Here is a 16,863-nt window from a genome sequence, read left to right as displayed (position 1 = left end):
TGGGGGGGAATAAGTGGCTGATCGCTAGTTCTGAGTGCTGAGGTGTTTCTTCCAGATCACTTTCTTAGTGCTCAGTGAGACCTGTATAATGGAGGTGGAGTACCCTTGTTCAGCTAGTAAGCTGAAGCCTTCTTACAGTGCCTCCTGCCTCACAAAAATGCTAGGGCTTAAACCTTTTATTTCCTGACACGCACACACACACACACACACACACACACACACACACACACACACACACATTCTCACACACATTCTCACACACTCTCAAAAAAATAACATCTACAACATTTTGTGGAGAAACAAGCTTGGACCAAGATCAAAGATCTACGATCTATTGTGGGACAGTACGCCATCTTCAAAAGAAAAAGAAAACTGCAAGTCCAAAAATGGATGCTTGGGATAAAAAAGAAATAGAAAAAAAAAGTAAACTGGATAAGTGCCTTTGCTGTGTTAGGCACAGATATTCTGGCCATCCTGGATTATAAACAGGGGTCCCACATGAGCCAGCAGGCCCTGCTGTTTGAGGAGCTGAAATCCTGTTTGTCCAGCTTCCTTAGCACTTCTCCATTAGGCCTAATGAGAGGGTTTAAAAAAGGGAGCCCAGTGTGGACCGATGCTCATTTCCCCCTTCCCTCCCTCCCTCCCCACCCCTCCCTGCTCTGGGAACATCCAGCACAGACAAGCCTTTGCTCACTTTAGGGCTTTGCTTCCAAGCTTTGTGTCCCAGACCATGATAACAGCACAATCACATGAATAGATGAGTCTCTTTGGCGAGAGAGGAGAAAGAAGGGGAGATGTGGAGATGAACATTTGGACTACTTCTTTCAGTGTGCTGTCCTCCTTTCCCCCAGTGAACACACAACACAGAGAGAGAGAGAGAGAGAGAGAGAGAGAGAGAGAGAGAGAGAGAGAGAGAGAGAGAGAGAGAGAGAGAGCAAAGCAACACGTTCTGTACCAAGTTTAAATTAGGACAAAGTACAACAAACGAATGCACATAAACTAGAGCCAAAGAATGGTCTCACTGCTAAGGGAAGGAGAGGAAGAGAGAGAGGGGGAGAGAGAGAGAGAGAGAGAGAGAGAGAGAGAGAGAGAGAGAGAGGGAGGGAGAGAGACAGAGAGAGAGAGAAGCAAGTGTTTGAACAGTTAAGGCTTTACGAAGTTTTCATGACTGTGAAGAAATAAACAACGCAACAAAACAAAATTGCATGTGCAATTTGAAAAACACAGTTCTTGAGCGGAGTGTCACGTACAGCATTAAGTGTCAGACTTTGATTTGGCTATGTCTGTCTGCTATGGCACTTGTGACAAGCAAAATGTCCTCTTTACCCTTAAGAATACAAACTCATTGGTCAGATATTCCCCTACTGGTGACTGCTTGGTAAAGGTAACCTTAATGTGTTTCTGTAGATTGCACAGCTAGCCCAGCAAACACTCCGAAGGATTTGTTTTGTACGTGAAAATATCTGAAGTACCTTCTAAACAACTCTCTCTCTCCCCCTCCTCTCTGTCTACATGATATAACAACCATCTTAAAGTAGTGGTGATGCAGGCTTTTCAAGAGAGAGATTTTAGTAAAGGGTAAACCATAATGAACTGGATTTTTCTGAAGACAGTTTTTAATTAGAAGATAAAGACATCATATTTTAAAAAGCTTACAGGATTCACAGTTAAAATGTTAAAAAAACAAAACAATGCAGAACCCTCCTGTGAAATGATTCACGGTCATCTAACTGAGTTATGCTTTATTTTTTATTTAATGTTGTTTTACTCATGCAGCTGAGTGACCGGGAACCTAGGGTTTGACGTACTATGTCATAATACACAGGAGTGTAAGGAGTCAAAGCCCGTCAGCAGGGTGCAACTAGACTCACTCTTGAAATGGAGAGTCTGAGTGCTGCATCCCAAACAGCTCCTATTGTTCCTGGACTTTAGGGCAATGGTTACTGTGGCAACAGTCACAGGCGTGAGTGAACACACAAAAACGGACACGCACATGCACGCGTGTGCACACACCACACACACACACACACACACACACACACAGTGTGAAGTGTATTGAGCGAGCTGCAGTGCAGCAGTGGGGCTGTTTTAGTGCTGGATGAGTATGGACTACCTGCTTAATCTGTGTCCTGGCTGCATGCCCCAGCTCCCGGCTGACACTCCTGCCTTTGCTTACTCACACACACCACATACTGAATCATTCCACGTGGGCTTCACAGCGTGCCAGGCACTCACTCAGACCTGTAGCTTTTACCTACAGTAACTGGATTAATAGATGAGATGTATAGCAAAGACCTTTATCCATTAAGCTATTATGTGTCTGACAAGCAGTAAATACAATGCCACTGCTCCTGTCCATGACAGAATAAGACACAGCCCATGAGCTAGTCGCCAAAGTAATTATAGTAGTGTTCTTCCCTAATTGTAAAGACAGCAAAAGTCTGAGTGGAAGGTAAGGGATTAGAGTCACGACTCTGGATGTTAGGTCTCCTTGTGACTACTGAATTATGACAGAGCAAAGTCCACTCATCACACTCATCCTCTGGACTCACACAGTGTTCTTTGAAAAAGGAAAAAAAAAAAACCAAAAAAAAAACAAATGAAGCCAAGTGTACACAGGTACAATGGCATTTTTCAGGTGCCATGAGCATGGAGCACCAAAACATTTACATGAATTTGGAGCATAATCTTTGCTACTTGGGAACACAAACATCCAGCAAAGCCCACCCCCGCACGCATACAAACAGTAAGAGGACACAAACTGAGTGAGTCGGTATGAGAACAAGTGAGCTGAGTAAGGTACGGAGGGCAAAGGATCTTGGCTGCTGAGACAAAAAGGCAAAAATACAGCAGCTCTGAGTGACAAATGAGGCCAGGCAGAGGTGCTGATTGGTAGTTAATTATGGCGCATTCACAACTCCTGCACTCTCATTAGTTACAAACAATGCCGACATGCCGCTCGCTGAATGATCTCCATTATCATCTGCCCGCCTGTCGCTGGTGCACTTCCGCTGCCTCTCAGGCACCATGCTGCCAGTGGGCGGGAGAGAAATCTGGTGAGTTTTCTCTCTCATTACTCTTCTTTTTCTCCTTTCTATCTGTCTATGCGAAGAGGAGGTTCCAATCAACGGAAGGGAACAAAACTGTTTGTTTTATATGGGGGAAAAATGCATAACTCTAACACAGCGAGCATGTAGTCAAGGATATAGTACTGTGAGAGAGAGACACAAGCGCACACACACACAAAAGTGCACATAAACAAGCATGCGCACAGAGTGAACACTGTCCTTAGGACAATATTAATGGAACTTAGGTACCAGCGATAAGGAAAGACAGAGAGAGGGAGGGAGAGGGAAAGAGAGAGAGAGCGCGAGAGAGAGAGAGAGAGAGAGAGAGAGAGAGAGAGAGAGAGAGAGAGAGAGAGAGAGAGAGAGAGCGAGCAAGAGTATCTTGATATGCAGCGTCAATCATCCCGACATAAGTCACATCCTTTATTTTCCATAATGGCTTTTTGCCCAGACTATCTTTGCCTTTGTGCGATGTCATCATAATTAATTGGACAATTCTACAGAAACTAGGCTCAGTGGCCAACCCCATGCACCAGACTTTGAATGAGCCCCGCGGTCTCCAGAGAGGTATCCAGCAGGTATCACATAGTCCATTTCAAACAAATCTCCTCCTCTTAGCCAGGAGAAGTCAGATTTTTTTTTTTTTAAGTTCTCCCATTTTCTGTCAATTTAAACAGCAGTGAACACCTCATTTGTTAGGCTACTCCCTCAACCGTTTCACAGCAAATCAAGAGAGGGAAAAGGAGAGAAAGAGGAACTGGTCTACCCTGGCAAGCTAAAACAGCAGAGGTGAGATCACCTAAAACCACGTCTGACCTCCATCTCATTTCTGTAATGGGAGGGGGACAGGCACACAGCCAGACCTCCTCAGAGGAGTGAGGGAGGTGGGAAAAGCTCCAGAGGTACAACGAATGATGGATGTGTCACTAATGATCAATGATCAATAAGTATTTGAAATGTTTGCTATTGTGCAGTGCACATGTGTTTGTGGCTGTGTGTGTGTGTGCTCTTGAGTGTTAATGTATGCTCCTAAGTCCCAAGAGGCAGAGGGTACACTGCAGAGTGTTAGAAAGAGAGAGAGAGAGAGAGAGAGAGAGAGAGAGAGAGACGGACAGACAGAGAGAAAAAAGAGAGAAAAAAGAGAGAAAAAAAGAGAGGAGAGTTTGAGTGAGCGCTTTAATTCATTTAAGGTCATTCTTTGCTCTACCTCCGTATCGATTTTTGACTTCTTTTCTTGTCTTTAACCTCTTCTCTCCACTCTGCTTTTAGGCAGTGGCATGGCTGAGGACAACCTTTGACATTACAAGGGAAATGTCAGACAAGGCATCATGAAATGGATACCTCAGCCAAAAGAAATGATCAGCTCAGTACCCCCCCGCAGTACGTGCACACACACGCTCACACACCCGCACACATGCACGCACGCACGCTCACACACAGACACGAGAGAGAGAGAGAGAGAGAGAGAGAGCATGCGGATACTCATGGCTCAACCCACTCATGTTATAGGAAAATCAGAAAATACATTTCAGCCAAAAAAGAAAAAAAAAAGTGGAGAGGCCAGACTGCAATTGCCAAATACCAGCTATTTTCAAGGCAGTTTTTATATTTTTATCATTTCCCGGAAGAAATAACCCAGCTAACAACAGCTGCAGGCATTACATGATCTGTCTTAGCTCATGCAAATAATTTCATCTTTGGGTCCAGGCCCCTAACTTTTACCAGGGTTCACAGTAGGGCTGGCCCGAATACCAGCTCCGGAGCTTCGGTAGCAATCACCAGCGAATATTCGAATATTCGGCTGGGGGGGGCGGGGGGGTGGGTATTCCTACAATACTTCTTATGTTCTATTTTAACTATTCAGATCAGTTGCAACTATTTTCCAAGCAGATTAAGTGCACGTCACGTTCATGCACGCGCACATGTATGCGCTTATGTTCACGCGCAAAATAGACTTTCATTAATGTGAGCTTTTATGTTGGCATTTCCACAGTGCGTGACCAAAAATATCCGAATCACAAATACCTACCCAACGAACGAATATCTGAATAGTCGAATATTCGGGCCCAGCTATAGTTCACAGAGACATTTGGCAAAGAGCAAAAACCTCAAACACATCTCAGAGGCACTAACTCTCTTTTCCCTCACTGTGCCTTTCATACTGGCTTTAACCACAGAGCACAGAGAACACGTTTGTTTGCTCAGAAAACAACTCAGGAAAACCCCTTCATTACTGCAATACACTAAGCTGTGACCAAACCGACCGAAAACAGTGCTTCTACAATTTACCCTCCAAACAAGCATTGTAATGGGAGCATTTTGCCTGACTGTATTGATAGGATCCTCATGTTCTCTATCTGGGAATGAGATCAAATTCATCTCAAAATAATCAGCTGAGGCCACAGGTTAACAGCATGAGCTAATGTTTCCCAAGTCATCATCCAGCTACAGTTTGTTGATAGGATCAGACACAACATCCAGTCTTATTTGTCTCTCTCAGTTCCCTGCCTGGATCTATGCTTAGATCCTTGTTTTTCTCTGCAAAAAAAGGGAACATGAAGGATATTAAGTGTAAGTAGAGGTAAACTCTATCTAAGAGAGTCTGGCAGGGAAGAAGGATGTGAGAATCAAATTTAGAGCAGAAGGAAATTTAAAGTCTATAAATAAATTCTGTATAAACCAAACGCGCTTGCTGGGCGCCACCAACCCCAGCACTTTCAAAGCACTTCATTCACAAGCATGACACATCTGCAGCGGAAAATGGGGAGATGCTATTCTGAGGGAAAATAATCTCATAAAACCATTAAGGGAACAACGTAGGTACACCATGGGGGATTATGCTAACCCCTTGTATGCCATAACCCATTTCTCTGTCACTTCATCCAGGCAAAGAAAAAAAAAGAGAGACATAGGGAGGGGGAGGGAGAGGGAGGGAGAGAGAGAGAGAGAGAGAGAGAGAGAGAGAGAGAGAGAGAGAGAGAGAGAAACCACCCAATGTGGCAAAGTAACAAGCTTAGATAGTGAAACCGTGAAGGAAAAGTCATTGGTGAGCGTGTATGAGTTTGTGTGTTTATGGAATGTGACACGTGTTTGAATATGTGAAGTATAGACAGAATACAATTATGCAATGAACTCTGACACGTAACAGAAAACGTGAGAAGTGATGGGGAGCTTGCATAGATTTGTTTCTCAGTCAATATATACATGAGCATAGCTCGAAAAAAGCAAAAAGATTTCAATAATTATAGCAGATCTTCATCAGCCAGCCCAATCACAGTGAAAAACATTTGTGAGGTTGTAGAGTCTGCATACAGCCTGCAGACTGACAGTGAAAATCCTGGAGCTCTTCTAGACCTTTAGTGGCCAACTGAACCAGGATAATATGGGATATGTTGGGGGATTGGGGTGTCTAATTGGTGTCTCTAGATGACCTGAGAGAGTACATTAACATTGTGGACACAGTATGCTGGAGACAAACAAAGAAGGAAAATAAAAACAGAAATAAATTAGAACCTCCTGTATGCGAAACAATTCAGTATTCAGTAATCAGAACTCTTGTTAGAGTAGACTCTTAGGCCTCCTAAGTAAACATTGCAAATTTGTGTTTGATATTCTGCCAGCTATCTGGAAGGGACTGCATAAACACAGCCTGGAAGCAGGACTTATTCTGTGTTTGTTCTCTTCAATTCCCAAGAAGAGACAAACCGAAAAAAGGGAAAGACAGACCGACAATGACAAATAAAAGTATGAAAAAAAGAGATGAGGCTCATGGGCTGAGTTCAAAAGTATCTTCAAGGAATACTGATACATAAGAATATGCTGTTTCTTTACAGGTTTATGTCAAAAAACAAAATTAAACACAATATTCAGAAATGTCCATTGAGGTTCACACACATCAGGCAAATGGTTTTTGCAGAGCATTTTTCGGAGTTCAGAAGAACTACTCTAACACCAGACCTCTATTTCCTGCTTTGTAGTTGAAATCTGCCGATTAACATTTGGCAAACTTCCACTCCAGTAACCTTCTAATGCGGAAAATCTGTTTTCTTTATGTTACTCAACAATTAACTTGTCACTCTCGGAGAGAAAGGTTGTCTAATTGGCTTCAGATTGGAACATTTTGATGCAATGTTGCTTAGCAACAAGTCACAGGGCGGCATCAGTGTCTTTTGTGTATATTTGTGCATAATGACATTTGTAATTATTTGGCAATTACCACCTTCTTTAATGAGTCCCCACATCCACGAAAGACTGGCTTAGCGAGAAGATTATTAAGATGTGAAAATGTGATACAGAGCCCATGGGAGCATTCATGTTGCGTAGAGTGTATATAAATATATAAAACACATCGCGTTAAGAAGCATTTCTTGCAAGCAGTTTTGCTGGAGCCAGAGGCTTATTGGAACTAATTTCACTGTTAGGTGTCAACTACTCTTTTAGCTGCGTATTAGCCAGGCTTTAGGCACTGGCAGTGGAGAGTAACTCAAGCATTTTTTGCATTAGCCTATTAGGATCGCATTTCCTAACTGAACCAGTCGCCTATGTCTGCAGTAATCGAATGCCGATCACCTCAACACACAGGAAGGACCAGAGATTAGATATAGAAAAAGCAGAGAGGGGAAAAATGCCCACAAATGCTAGTTACCAGACTGTGGGATGTAAGGTGGGAGCAGACAGGGTGTGCTGGACATTCCAATTTAACGCTCAAATGAGGGCCTGACATCCAAATGGATGCAATTTCAGAACTTTTCTACCGGGAGCTAAGGTGACCAAGGCCTCGCTGTGTATATTTACAGCTTTACACCTGCGACTAGAATTGGGGTCACAGCACAAACATGATCCGATCCTGGGGCTCTGACCCTAAACGGGACACGTGCTAATAAAATATCACTCCCACGCTGACCTGGGCCTCTCATCCTAAACAGGACGTGTGCTAATAAAATATCACTCTCACGTTGACCTTGGCGAGCAGTCCTTATACTGAAAACAGCTGCTCAGGATGGCCACTTCATCCTACAGAAAACTATTGTGAACTTTTGTCTGTCAGACTGGACATCCTGCAGAGGAACATCCTTTGAAACTATATTTGCACTAACATTTACCTTATCATATAATGTTTGACTAGATATTTAATCTGCCCCTATAGAAAGGGGGAAAAACAACCTTTTGCAACGTCACAACATTTATTTCCGTCCAGATTTGCATCAACTTTTTGTCCGAGATCTTGTTGACGATGGGAGAGTCGAACCACTCTGTAAAGTCTTCCCCACACATCCCAAAGACTTTCAATGGGGTTAAGGTCAGGACTCTGTGGTGGCCAACTCGTGTGTGAAAATGATTCCTCATTTTCCCTGAACTACTCTTTCACAATTTGAGCTCGATGAATCTTGGCATTGTCATTTTGGAATATGCCTGTGCCATCAGAGAAGAAAAAATCCCATTGATGGAATAACCTGGTCATTCAGTACATTCAGGTACTCAACTGACTTCATTTTATTGCCACATAACATTGCTGAGCCTAGACCTGACCAATTGAAGCAACCCCAGATCCTAACACTGCCTCCAGAGGCTCCAAACAGCGACTTTCTTTTTGGGGCCAGGCAGTGTGTGTGTGTGTACATATATATATATATATATATATATACACACACACACACACACACACACACATACATACACATACATACATATATGTACAACCATGAGGACCCATAGGGATCAGCGTGGTGACAGAAGGTGATGGTTACTGAGCAGATTTGCACAGTCTACAGTGGATTAGCAGGCCAGAGTCATTTTTCTCTCTGACGTGATAGAAGATCCAAAATCATATTCCAGAGCTTCAAGGGCTCAGAAGAGCAGGTGCGCCGGACGATACAGAATTGCAATTCAGTGGACTGGTTCTTCCTAAAAAGCCTCCAATACCAACACCCAATGGTCTCTTCACTGGCAAAACCCTGTCACACCAGACAGCCATAATTGCAGAGCAAGTGGTATGCGATTTAGCTGGGGGGGGGGGGGGGGGGGGGGGGGGGTTCATTTTTTCTTTCGTGGCTGTCGTTAATCTGCTGCAATTTTGCCACAGCTGCAAAGACTCAGAGAGCACTCTCCATGCACCGCCTGCCAATCAGAGGCAGCAGCCGGGCCGTGTCTCCGGTGATGGGACGGCCTCCAGATGGTTTGGGAGCAGCGTTTTGCTCCAGTCTCCTGCCAAGAGGGTGTTAGATGTATACCACAGAAACAGGGGTGCCATGTCACCCTGGGAATAAACGTATTTTGGCCCGTGTTTTCCATCTGAAGGTCAATTTGACCTTTTTTCCTGTGTCTGAATGAGTAAAAGCCAATGCATTCATTATGGCTTAAACAAATGACTGTTCAATAGGGAATCTGTACCTGGGGGTTAAAATCTGTTTGTTAGAGCAGATGCACTTTGGGTCAAAAAAAAAAACCCTCATAAAGAAATACAACATTCATTTGCTCATTCACATTCTTTTGTTTTTTTCAGTACCACACTGTGCACAAGGATAAAGGTAATTTCTCAACACTTTCTGACCTACCAGTGGCTGACATCTTTCCTGGAAATGTTCTCAGTAATTCAACAGGCTGCGTATTCTTATTACGTGGCCTAACAAACTGGTACGGGTTCAATGTTTTGTTCTTGTTCAGTCAATTGCAGTAATGAATACGGACACATTTTCTGCTGGGAACAAACATGAGATGTGTTATTTGGAGCGGCTTGGCACTCCCAGTTACTCATATGGTGTGAGTACAGTGCCGCTTACATTGTCTAAAACACAAAATAAAACAGACAGCAAAGTTTGTCACAGACTGCAAGCAGGTTCGGTTTAGAAAGAGCCACTGAGAGAAACAGTCTTTCCTATCCAGTATAACTGCCCGATGATTTATGAGAGTCCAGTAATAGCTACACATCCATTCACGTTCAAAAATAGAAAATACAATCACTTTATGGTGTCTTAAGAGTGGGCTATGGCAGTAGGATTATTACAGTATATGTGACACGATTGACTGGAAAGCTTACAAGGAAACTCTTTACCCTTGAAAACTGCTTTGACTTGACTCTCTGCCTTCAAAAGATCGTTTGATTCATAAGGGGAAAAAATGACAGATGGGATATCAGAAGCTTTTTGAGATAAGAGCTGCGTTATCAACTTTAAAAGTCATTTTATCTTCGGGCTTGACAAAGTATTGACTTACAGTTTATGCGCACAGTCCAGGGAACCTTCCAGAAGAATCTCACTAGAACTGACATTATTTAGGCTGGTGATGCTATCAGACAATCTCATGCCCAGACTTGCTTGTTTCAGTTTGGACTGGAAGATGTCAAATGCTCTGGGGTTGGATCAACATATTTATGAAAATTCAGATAAGAATTATAGCAACTCTGATTGGGCCATCTATCCCCCATACCACAGAGAAGAAAGCTTAACATGACTTTCAAAAGTCTAGTATAACAATTAAATTAATCTTAAAACCAGTAAGCTTGGCATTTTGCAAATTAAATGAATCAATTTTTTCCACTTTTGCACAAAGCCAATGAATTTGGCTCAAAGTAAAGTAAAGTAGTAGGTCACATGCCCCCATCGATTTGTGAATTTTTCGATTCACTCCTTTGGTGGGCTGGCATGAAAGGAGCAGCATAGTTTTAATCGGCTCAAAAGCTTAATTATTAATCATTATGCCACAGCTCAAACACCACAGCCCAGAAAGCAAATAGCAAGGAAGAATTCAGTACCAGTCTGTCTCTTTCCCTCTCCCTCTCCCTCTCCCTCTTTCTCTCTCTGTCTCTCTCTGTCTCTCTCTCTCTCTCTCTCCCTCTCTCTCTCTCTCTCTCTCTCTCTCTCTCACACACACACACACACACACACACACATATACATACATACACATACACACACACACACCCCTCAGGGCTTGTTTAAAACAGGACTTAAATCTCCTGGACAGAAAACAAGACTGAGAAACACTCTGTCACGGTGACAGGGTTACGAGTGACAAAAGCCAAAAACAATCTGTCGGATGAAGCCGATTTATTTATTCAGTGGTGAGGAAAATGGGAATCTCTGCCTCTCTCAGTCAACTCGAAAATTGTTAAAGCACAGTACATTTCAATCCGACTCTGCAGGGCTTAAGAGCCATTTACTGAGCCCATCTGGTTTTTTTTCAACAGCATGGGAAAGAGAAACGGTGTGAGACCAAACACAGTACAGGTGGTTTCCTATTCTTTGAGGGATTCTCTAGACAAATCTTTTCTGTAAATTTCTTTTTCCATCTGGGGTTTAAGTTTCAAAAACCCTAAAACTTCACAAGAATCTTTCAGTGCTTTGTATTTTAGCTTCTCCTAGAGAGGACACCCTGAAATGTTTGGGTGATGTGTGGATCTCAGAGAAGGAGACAAGGTGCAAAGGGAATGTTAAATCAAACTACCTGCACTAAGAAAACCAATGCAACCGCATGATTCCGGAACTTTTAAGAGAGCAAGGGAGATGCAGTTTGTGCTACATACCCCAAGAGTGTCACTCAGTGTTTCTTTAGTGAGCCTGTATCTTGAATGTCTAATCTATGTCTGACTCTGTATGTTATGTTTGGCAGACTGTTTTTGTTGTCTCAACACAAAAGCCCTCAAAGAGAAATGGTCCACTCCAAAAGAAATAAAGAAAGGATTTCATCAAGTCCTTCCAGAGCCTGTAGTCCACAGAGTTTAAGCTTCCATACGATGTCAGGTTACACAACTTGACAGTTATTCAGTAATTACCCCTTACATTCTCATAAACAACCAAGAGCTTCACCAGAATGAAAACCAGGATTTATAATCTGTCTATTAGGAGGAAAAAAATAATGTGTAGATAGGGGAATTCAAGAAACACAGACCACCGAGAGCATGACGAGCTACAAGTCATTCATTCAAATCTGATGCAAAGTCTTTGATCCGGATGCACTTCTCTTATTATGGCTGCCAGTACATTATGCATTCGCCTGTTTGGCTAGAGAGAACTTAATGCTAAATGCTGTAGTAAAAAAAAAAACAGAAAACAAATTCCAAACTAATCCCTGGAGAAGTAGTAGGACCTCAGCATATGTGGCCATCAAGAATATATGAGGAAGGAAAAAGAGGAAGATACAGAGCTCTTAAAGGTAAGCATGAAGCAAAGATAGGAGTTTAATAAAGTGAATCATATTTCACTTACCAGCAGTAAAGTCCTTATTAAGGTCAATGAAAGCGTTAGAGTGAGGAACACGGATCTCTGCATTGGAGTCCAGGGCTTTCTCACATTTTTCTTTCCTGATAGAAAGTCATTTGTTGATTTACACAGACACTTCACTGACAAAGCCATCATTACGTCTACATGAATATTAACAAACCAAGTTACTGCAAGAGCATCAGTCCTTACACCAGAGCCCTCACTCTACATTTAATATATACAGAGACCTATATAAAACCCTTACCTGTCTGTTAGATAGCAAACCTCTGTTAAATCACCAACAACTCCAAAAATATCTGGAATCATATCCCCATTGAAGCTAAGAGGGACAAATAAGAGAAAAGAAAATCAAACAACAGCTAAGAGCACTTAAATTGCATTGCTGACGTATACAGGTATCATAACAGCCGGAAAAAGCAAAATGCAATGTTTAAAGGGGAAAAAACAACCACAGGTTCAGCAAAATCTATCACAAAACAATTCATACACATTTATGTAAGCATATGATATATTCTAACTGATACACAATAAGCACAGTAATACTGGTGAGTTCCTAATTTAATTCAGCATGACTGGATGAATATCCATATCCCCTTGAACATAATTTACATTGTGAGGATGTTCTGAGACTGATCAAAGCTGCATCTGAAACTTACGGTTTGCCATACAACTATATACTCATCTAGTTAATCCAGTCTGACAAACCCACTGTGTGAAACAGGGTGAATACTTACTCCATTATTAAGGGCTGATCCTTAAATGTCCTGTTGAGATCAGACCTTCCATTTTTCTCTGTAGAACAAAAATTGTTGATGTCTCATAAGCTTTGAGTGCCTATTTACAGTTACAGATCACATATGGTTCATCTTGGTATAGCTACATGTGCTTAACTTTTAGATTCCTTAAAGCAAAACTGCTTCAGAGAATCGAAAGATACACTATAAACTGTGAGACATTGCCATTAACAACAATACATGTTGCTTTCAGAAGTTCTTATTCTGACTGATTGGGTCTTTCACAACAACATCACTAAGTGCAAATCATGCTAATCAAATGCTTGCGTGAATTATTCTTTAAGAACACATTTTATCTTCAACATATGTAAAATTACCAAGTGTTTGGTTATTTCCCCAGAAAATGAATACACTCGTCTGTTGGCTGTCAATGCCCTTAGGCTGACCAGTGAGAAGAACATCCATCTGAGAATCTCCATCATAATCACCTGGGACTACACTACTAATCACCATGTCACTACAGGGACAAGAAAAAAAAAAATCCACATCAGTTAGCTTCAGCATACAAAGACAGGTCAAACAGTAACTGTAACAGTTCTAAACAACAAATAGTTCTGACCTAAATGTTAAATGTACATAGTGTTTTGAGTGTGAACTAACATTGTAAAAAGAAAAACATAGCCCAATTCAAGCTCTTATCAATATATCAAACCTCTATAGTACACCGTCACTAAAATGTCTTTATAAGCAGTTACAATTCCTGCAAATAACAGTTTCACAGTAGTTGGTGTGTCACACTTCTTGGTGTGGCTGGCATACTTACCTTGGTAAATCGTTTTCTGACAGAGTGACTTTGGGCTTGAAATAAGGAGCTTTAAGATCAGCCAAAAAAATTGACAGTTCAGTTTCTGAAAAGGAAAGCATTATTACTATTACTATTGTTGTTGTTGCTGTATTCAACTACCTACTGTAATGCTGGAAAAGTCCTTATCGGCTAAACATCTGAGTACAAACAAGAAAGTAAACTGCTTTATCATAGCTTTCCACGGGGGGCTCATAAACCACTGACTATAAACCACAAATGAATGGACACTATTGAAATTGACAGCAGAAGCTACTTTGTTAAAACACATCGCGTCATAATTCATTAATTCACAACACTGCGTCCACACCTCTGTCATTAACAGGAAGCTACATGGTTAGATATCCATAAGTGTAGATAATAGCTGAAATGTGGCGGTACGAACTCCGCCCTATATAGTGAGATGTTTTCATATTAAAATCTGAAAAACTGAATTCATTTAAATCCTATCTCGTTGGATAGTAAACGGACAAGTTACTCACGTCGTTTAATGATGAAGATGTCTGTTTGTTTGTCCGAGTTAAAGTCCCCAAACGCAGCCACTGTGCCAACATTTTCCGAACCAAACAAATCAGTCGTTACATCTTGTAATGCAAATGTGATATGCTGTCCAAGAAAGCATACTGTAAAGGTGAAAATTAATGTACATGACAGCAACATTCTTACTGTCACCTGTCACCAGAATAAAACAACACACACTGGAATACTGCAGATCGCTTTACGGCAGGCGGAGAGGGTTTGGCATTTAAATAAGAATACGTTTTCACACAAAAAACTTATGGCATCTCAGGACAAAATAAGACCTAATATGATATGTAGATTTTTATATGAAATATACTGATTCCTTGAGAGAATTAAAAGTAACAGATAGTTCTAACGACTGGTGGTGATGATATCAGATCCACGCTTCCTGGTTTACGACGCTGTCGTGTTGCGTCGTTATTCCACTGCAAACATGGCTAGTCTGGCGGATGTCGGATGGAAATTGTTGGAATTCAAAGCTAAATCTAAACGTTCAGGTTTGGGATATTAAGTAATGCGAGTGCTCACTTTTAACTACGTTTGTTGTCTGTTGTAATGCCACTTGTGCTGCTTATCATTGTGGGGGAAAAATGCATTGCACAAAGCTGTGTACTTGTGTCTAACGGGTGAGAGTATCTCTAAAGGTCAGGCTTAAAGTTTACAGTGCTCAGTCGCTATTTTAAGATTTGAGCAAGGAAAACATTAAGCCTCAGAGTGTGCGTTTGATATCATGCAAAATGTTCAACAATAATTAACTGAAACATCGTTTTCATGTCCATCATGATAACAATATTTTACTAATAGTCTACTATCAGTACGTTTGTGTACTCAAGCACTTGACTGGTGAATGTACTAGTTCAGTCTACTGCAGACAGTTACAACAATATTTTGAGACTTTATCCGTTCACACAACACGTTTGAAGCAATCGGTGTCTGTGAATTTAGTAGAAATGTGTTTATTTATTCATTCGTTTGTCTGTGCACAGGGTTATTATTATTTATTTATTTATTTTCCCCTCAATTATTAGCCTATCACTTGTCACTGCCAACTGACAGCAGAAAACAGTATAGCATGTATAATGGCAGGATTCTTAAGTATTATGGCTTTTTTTTCAATAAGATAAATAAAATCGGTTATATCAGCTCTAGTATGCCAACATACCAACAAAGGTTAACTGTCTCATTCCCTTATTAAAAGAAGAGAATCATCTCCAGCGCATTGCCTTGTGTGTTAATCTGTTGCATCCCATTCAGTAACCATGCTTGATGAATTTACAGTGTAATTCCATGTAATTTGTCTTTCTTTCTAATGCTTGACTAACCCTCTGAATTGCAGTAGCATTGTAGTATAACTGAGAGACGATTGCCTTAACGCTCACCTTTTGAAAATGGCCACTGAAGCCAATGAGGTTCCCAACATCCATCGCAAACTCCACAGATATGGTAAGTCATTGTTGAAAAAAAAAATCTCTCTGGTTTCACTTGAATGTGGATTTAAAGATCAGAGAGCTGACTTCGGTTCCACTGAAGCTCAAAGAAAGAGCTAGGATATCATTAGGATATCATCTTATCGCGACTATCAGGTACATTCAGACTTACCTTTAAAACGTTTCTGCATTTCATCTTATTCCACAACCTTGTTTGCATTTGAAGATGGATTTTTAATTTTTTTTCATAATTTTAAAAGTTTTACTGATTGGTGTTGGGATGCATGGTCTGAAATCATTTCTAACCAAGACAAAGAATTAATATGATTTGTGACTTTGTCAAACTGAAAAACCTACACAATGACCCTGTTTACTATGTAAAAATAGTACCGTTTAATCAAAATACAGTTACATTTAAATGGTGTCTCATTAACCAAAGAGTCTGATTCATGTTAGGTAGAAAACAGAGGCTTGTTGTACTTATGTATCAGTGTAGTAAAATATAAATCCAAAAAAGCTTTCATTTGGTTGTTGGGTGTTCAGAGCTTAGAGAGAGTTATCTTTAAAAGAGATGGCTTTGTCCTGCCACTTAAAACCTGATGGAAATTATGCTAATTTGCCTGGAAAATGTGTATTTTCTAGCACCTGCAGTATTGACCCTGGGTCGATTCCATTAAAATGTAAATCACTCCAAAGTTAAATGTGTCTGAAATGGTGCTTTGGCTAACAGGGTTTCCCTGAAATTCACTTTGCCTCAGAGAAGGCTGAATTTGCTGGTGCAAAGTTCCATTATTCTTTTATTTTTCTTTGAGTGCCTTGAATTTAGAATCAAACTGTATGCCTCAAGTTTGCAGGCATCCTTGGGTAGATATTTGTCTTTGGAGAATACATACCTTGCTTTTCATTCATAGCATGCTTTGCTACTTGAATGTGCAAATATGTGTCAGGCACGCTGTTTTTTGCATTATTTAGCTTTGTTGTTTGAAATGAATGTTCACCCTCTATGTATAAATGGATGTAAACAATAGGTTT

At 41.0% G+C, this 16,863-nt stretch overlaps 2 protein-coding genes across 4 annotated transcripts in view; one reads left to right on the top strand and one right to left on the bottom strand.

Annotated features, from left to right (window-relative positions):
- itfg1 (integrin alpha FG-GAP repeat containing 1) overlaps positions 1–14,540 on the bottom strand; it is an 88,130-nt gene extending 73,590 nt beyond the window's left edge. The window contains exons 1-6 of the mRNA XM_030765042.1: positions 14,365–14,540; positions 13,844–13,928; positions 13,398–13,537; positions 13,021–13,078; positions 12,531–12,605; positions 12,272–12,366 (exon numbers count right to left, since the gene is read on the bottom strand). Coding sequence (XP_030620902.1) covers positions 12,272–12,366; positions 12,531–12,605; positions 13,021–13,078; positions 13,398–13,533 — 364 coding nt within the window. The 5' untranslated portion in view covers positions 13,534–13,537; positions 13,844–13,928; positions 14,365–14,540. The remainder of the gene's footprint in view (positions 1–12,271; positions 12,367–12,530; positions 12,606–13,020; positions 13,079–13,397; positions 13,538–13,843; positions 13,929–14,364) is intronic.
- A 291-nt stretch (positions 14,541–14,831) lies between these two features.
- Positions 14,832–16,863, top strand: part of phkb (phosphorylase kinase, beta) — a 54,134-nt gene continuing 52,102 nt past the window's right edge. For 2 of the 3 annotated variants that reach the window (XM_030764628.1, XM_030764630.1), the window contains exon 1: positions 14,832–14,901. In XM_030764628.1, the coding sequence (XP_030620488.1) occupies positions 14,838–14,901 (64 nt within the window). In that variant the 5' untranslated portion in view covers positions 14,832–14,837. Of the gene's footprint in view, positions 14,902–15,754; positions 15,848–16,863 lie in introns of those variants that run through there. The other variant, XM_030764629.1, reaches the window with a different exon arrangement.

The sequence above is a fragment of the Chanos chanos genome, chromosome 2 (assembly GCF_902362185.1).
Source record: "Chanos chanos chromosome 2, fChaCha1.1, whole genome shotgun sequence".
Classification (NCBI taxonomy): domain Eukaryota; kingdom Metazoa; phylum Chordata; class Actinopteri; order Gonorynchiformes; family Chanidae; genus Chanos; species Chanos chanos.
This window is presented reverse-complemented; position numbering and strand designations above follow the sequence as displayed.